This window comes from Aplysia californica, unplaced genomic scaffold, assembly GCF_000002075.1.
Source record: "Aplysia californica isolate F4 #8 unplaced genomic scaffold, AplCal3.0 scaffold00032, whole genome shotgun sequence".
NCBI lineage: Eukaryota > Metazoa > Mollusca > Gastropoda > Aplysiida > Aplysiidae > Aplysia > Aplysia californica.
Window position 1 is genome coordinate 1,429,740 of NW_004797302.1, and position 5,000 is coordinate 1,434,739.

The 5,000-nt window shown below is 38.4% G+C and overlaps 1 protein-coding gene across 5 annotated transcripts in view; it reads right to left on the reverse strand.

Annotated features, from left to right (window-relative positions):
• The window catches only part of LOC101848720 (lachesin), a 122,075-nt gene that overhangs the window by 5,013 nt on the left and 112,062 nt on the right, over nt 1–5,000 (reverse strand). For all 5 annotated transcript variants that reach the window (XM_005091577.3, XM_005091580.3, XM_005091575.3 and 2 more), the window contains exons 6-8: nt 4,847–4,975; nt 1,256–1,376; nt 276–445 (exon numbers count right to left, since the gene is read on the reverse strand). In XM_005091577.3, coding sequence (XP_005091634.1) covers nt 276–445; nt 1,256–1,376; nt 4,847–4,975 — 420 coding nt within the window. The remainder of the gene's footprint in view (nt 1–275; nt 446–1,255; nt 1,377–4,846; nt 4,976–5,000) is intronic.

Below are 5,000 nucleotides of genomic sequence, written 5' to 3' on the forward strand. Positions count from 1 at the left end.
CACACACACACACACACACACACACACGCACGCACACACACACTTACACACTCAACGGTGTGGTGGTGATGGTGGTGATGGTATCATCTTTGTTTCTTCTCTTATGCCATTATTCCTGTTGTTGTTGTTGTTGTTGTTGTTGTTGTTAGTGCTGTTGTCAAAGATGTCATTTCTCTTATTATATCATTACTGTTGTTGCTGTCATGACTGTTGCTGATGATAATTTTGTGATCCATCATGAAATCCTTTTTTTCCCCAAAGATATCTCCACGTACCATAGAGTTCCATAGTCTTGTAAGTAACTCCTAGTGTGTTCTTGGCTTCACAGACGTACTTGCCGAAGTCCTCTGCCTCCACCCTCAGAATACGAAGACTGAGAATGATGCCCTCGTCTGGGTTACTGTTGTACAGAGTCAGCTCGTGGGTGTGGGAGTTGATCAAAGTTCTGAAGCAATAATAATAATAACAAAGACATTGACATAGGTAATTGCAAGGCCACAGGTAATGACAATGACGATGATAATGACAGTGACTATGACCATAATAATGACATAAAGATGAGATAAGGTATTACTTTATTATCCCAAAGGGAAAATTTTCTTGGCTTAACAGGACCGTAAAAAAACCGCATGTACACATAAAAATTTGAATTGTATATTATTCTCATTAAAATTCAATACGAGAAGAGAAGAAATGACAATGACAATGACAATGGCCATGATAATGACAATTCCAATGACGTTGACGACGACAATGACAATGACAATGGCAATGAAAATTGCAATAACAAAGACACTGACAATAACACTGACAATGACATTGACATTGACAATAACAGCGACATGGGCAATAAAAATGACAATGACAGTGACAATGACAATGGCAATTACAAAATGACAAAGACAAAGACAATGACAAAGACAATGACAATGACAATGACAATGACTATGACAAAGACAATAACAATGACTATGACAAAGACAATAACAATGACTATGACAAAGACAATGACAATGACAATGACAATGACAAAGACAATGACAAAGACAAAGACAATGACAATGACAAAGACAATGACAATGACAATGACAAAGACAATGACAAAGACAATGACAATGACAATGACAATGACAATGACAATGACAAAGACAATGACAATGACAATGACAATGACAATGACAAAGACAATGACAATGACAATGACAATGGCAATGGAATAGATTTTTTAAATATACAATTCCGAGTTCCGACTCACCTTCCACGATGCTTCCAGGCCGCGTATCCTAAAGGAGAGGCCGACACTTCACACTCTAAGATTGTGTCTTTGCCTTTGTGCTGACCCAGTCTGGTGTTGGGTAGGCGCACTTCTGGGGGGTCTTAGAGAGGAAAAGAATAGCGTAGAATAAGGGACAACATTAGTTTATTGTTTCTCTTTCTTATCTGTTCATCTCTCCATCTGGATTTTCTTCGTTGGTCACTCGTGTATGTCTGTATTTTTACTACAAGCTGGGCGTATACTTAAAGATTTATTTACAGCTCGATAGCTTTATAAAATTAATAAAAACAGACACAAAACATGTGCACTGAAGGACGTAATATTGGTGGTGGCAACGACTAAAATAGCTATTTACTCGCAAATTTGTTTTATTTTCCTACTTTCTCCTCCTCTTAACATTATATGTCTCAGTCTTTATATACATTATATAATATATGTATATATGTGTATATATATATATATATATATATATATATATATATATATATATATATATATATATATTATATATTTATATATATATATATATATACACCGTTGAGTAGCCAAATAACCAGCGGAGGGAAGTGCCGTGATTCTCAGATTACCAGGACTTCCTAGGGTCATTAGAGGAGAAATTTGTATCATCTTGAAATTTGTTTATGAATCTTGCTGTTCATTTTTTTCAACCTTTCATTTTGACCAGAACTCTAATACTTTCAATGGAAAGAATTGGGAGTTGCCAGGTGTCAGGTGTAAAATTAACGAAAAACTGACCTTTATAGTTTGCTAACTTTTAAAGCTTAACTCTCCTTGGTTCTTGGAAACAGCAAATTTGCATTTTTATTGCCTTCAATCAACGGTTTTCTCCTAAATTCAGCACAGAAATGTGTTCTTAAACGGACTTAAAAGGCGATAATCGAAAAAAAAGATAATTTTGATACAGATATCCCACCGAGTAGAAAAATGCTGGTTCCTTCGATTTCATTATTTTGACGAGCTCCTGATTTCATTACGATGCCACACATATGTGTGTGCGTGTGCGTGAGTGTGTGTGTGTGTTTATGTGTGTATGTGTGTTTGTGTGTATGTGTGAGTGTGTATGTGTGTTCGAGTACGTATGTGTGTGTATGTATGTGTGTGTGTGTGTGTGTGTGTGTGTGTGTGTGTGTGTGTGTGTGTGTGAGAGAGAGAGAGAGAGAGAGAGAGAGAAAGAGAGAGAGAGAGAAAGAGGAAGAAAGAGAAAGAAAGATAGAAAGAGAGAGATGGTGTATTAGTAACAACAAAAACAACAACAGCAATGATTGTAATAATAATTATAACAATAATAAAAAAGTAGTTTTTATTATCCTTATAATAACAACAACAATAACAGTATCAGCATATAAATAAGAAAAACAATAATGGCAATAGACGTCATGTCTCCACTCTATCAGCCTTCGCCCGCTTTTCTTCCAAAAACGATAATGTACGTCTAGGAACTTCCGTACTCAAAGTGAATTAGGCGTGACAAATAATTTAGCTATTCTTACAGTTTAACAGCACTTGCAACACAATACGACTGTATAAGTGCCGAAGATTAGAGGTGTTACGAGAGAGCGATAAACATAAACAAAAAGGATGAGAGATAGGGTTGATAGATGTTTGATACGAAAGAAGGGGCAATTAGCAGGCCAGAGCACCCGCCAACCACCCACTTAGACGTGAAATGATATCAATTTTCGCTTCAGTACGAAACAGAAGAAAACACCAGTCTCACAACAGTAAAGTCTCCGACTGTGGTAAACGAGGACTAATTACTCATCCTCCCTTTTGTTTGCATTCATTCTGCTAGCGACTGTAGAGGACATTAAGGAGGCAGGTGAGGCCATGGAAGTAGAAGTGGCACGTTATGACAAGCGAGGCACGCCCTCAAAACAAAAACAGTGTATCTACGAACGGAAACAATAAGGCATAAATTAGGTGGGAATGTTTTGACTCGAGGCATAGCAAATTAAAGTCGGGTTCTGAGACAACTGGATGACTCACTCGTCCACTTCTGCAGACACGCAGAGACTAACATCACCGTCGCCAAGGAGTTTATCTAAGCACCCACTCTCCGCGCGCGCGCGTGTGCGGGCAAAGACGCTGCAATAGCGCTAGACGTCAGATTGGGGCCTCCATTCATATTTCATGACGCTGCCCTTACGTTGACCATACGCCTACAAAAGAAGCTTTCCAGTCGCTGCCCGAGCGGCGATGGTCAGTCACTATGACCACTTTTATTCCGTTTGTTGACAATTATCGGTACTTGTACAGCAGATAGTCTCACGTCAGAGTGGTCAGGGCTCTTTATCTATTGATGAGCATCTTCCAGCTATTCATCCTCTGGGGTCTATAGAGGCAGATAGGCCAATCAAATCGAGCACGCTAGGAGCAATTTCCTGGGTTGTCTCAGAAGGAAAGCACATGCAAGTAGCGAGACAGTCTCGTCGACAAGATCGGACTAATTGGTAAAGAGGTGGCGGCTAGTTTTTAGTGTTAGTATTGTTTTATGGCACTTATAACACAAATAGATCTTATAATTGACGAGAATTAGAGATGTCACTATTAAGTAACGTACAAAGAAAAAGAGGAGGAGAAATAAAGACGATAGATGTCTGATAGAAATGAAGCAGCAAACCACACTACAACACCCTCCAACCATACAATAGAGGCATTTATTTTCTCATTTTGAGTTTTTGAACAGTTAGTTGGTACTTTTTTTCTTTTTGCTGCTTCTGTTATCTCACGATGTCTGAGGGAGAATCTTATGTCTTTACCTGTTTGTTGAACTGCCTCCCGCGTGAGTATATTATATAATACTATTGTTTTAAGTCTAACGTTTCCCTGTCCCTCCCTGTCCATGTTCTCCTGTGCCTTCCCCTTCCTCCACAGCCAGCTAATCTCTGAACAGTTGGTAAAGCTCTCTAATAAAATTTATCATATTATTTTCTTGTTTGAGCTGGCGATAAGGAATATGTGTATGTATATGTATGTAAACAGATACATGTCAACACATACATATAATATATACATATTACATATATGCATATACATGTACATATACATATTATACATATACATATACTTTTACATATTATATACATATACATATTATATAATATATTATACAAATAAATGTACATTTACACAATATAGTCGCTTTTAAGGCCAAGGGGGCTATCCCGAAAAATGCTGTTTTGAGAAAAAAGAAGGTGAAGTCTTGGCCCTTGCTCAGTTTCATTAAAAGACAAGGATAGTTTGTGTTTTTTTATAACAAAACAAATTTACACACCAATGCAACCAAACTTCTTTTAAAGGTAGGGCAATGCCCTCTTTTGGTGTAAGTCAAGATTTCTGGAACCCCCCAAAATCTAGGGAGCCCGCTTGTCCTTAAAAGTGACCATATTACACATATACATACATATACATAAGGCTAGAGAGGTGAGCAGAGTATGCCTGATTCCCCGTTTGGACTTCTCTGTTGCCATCCACCTCTTCGCACTCATTTAATTATGATCGTATGCAGTTCCGAGCGCCGTAAATCCTTACTAAAATAAATCAACTTACAATGCACGGTGACCTTGAAGACCTGGCTCATGGCGGGCTGGACCCCGTTATCGGCCACACACTCATAATCGTCAGCACAGACCCTGGAGATATTGTGGATCACCAGAGAATCCCCGATGAGACCCACTCCTGTGGATAACAAGGGTGGCAGAAG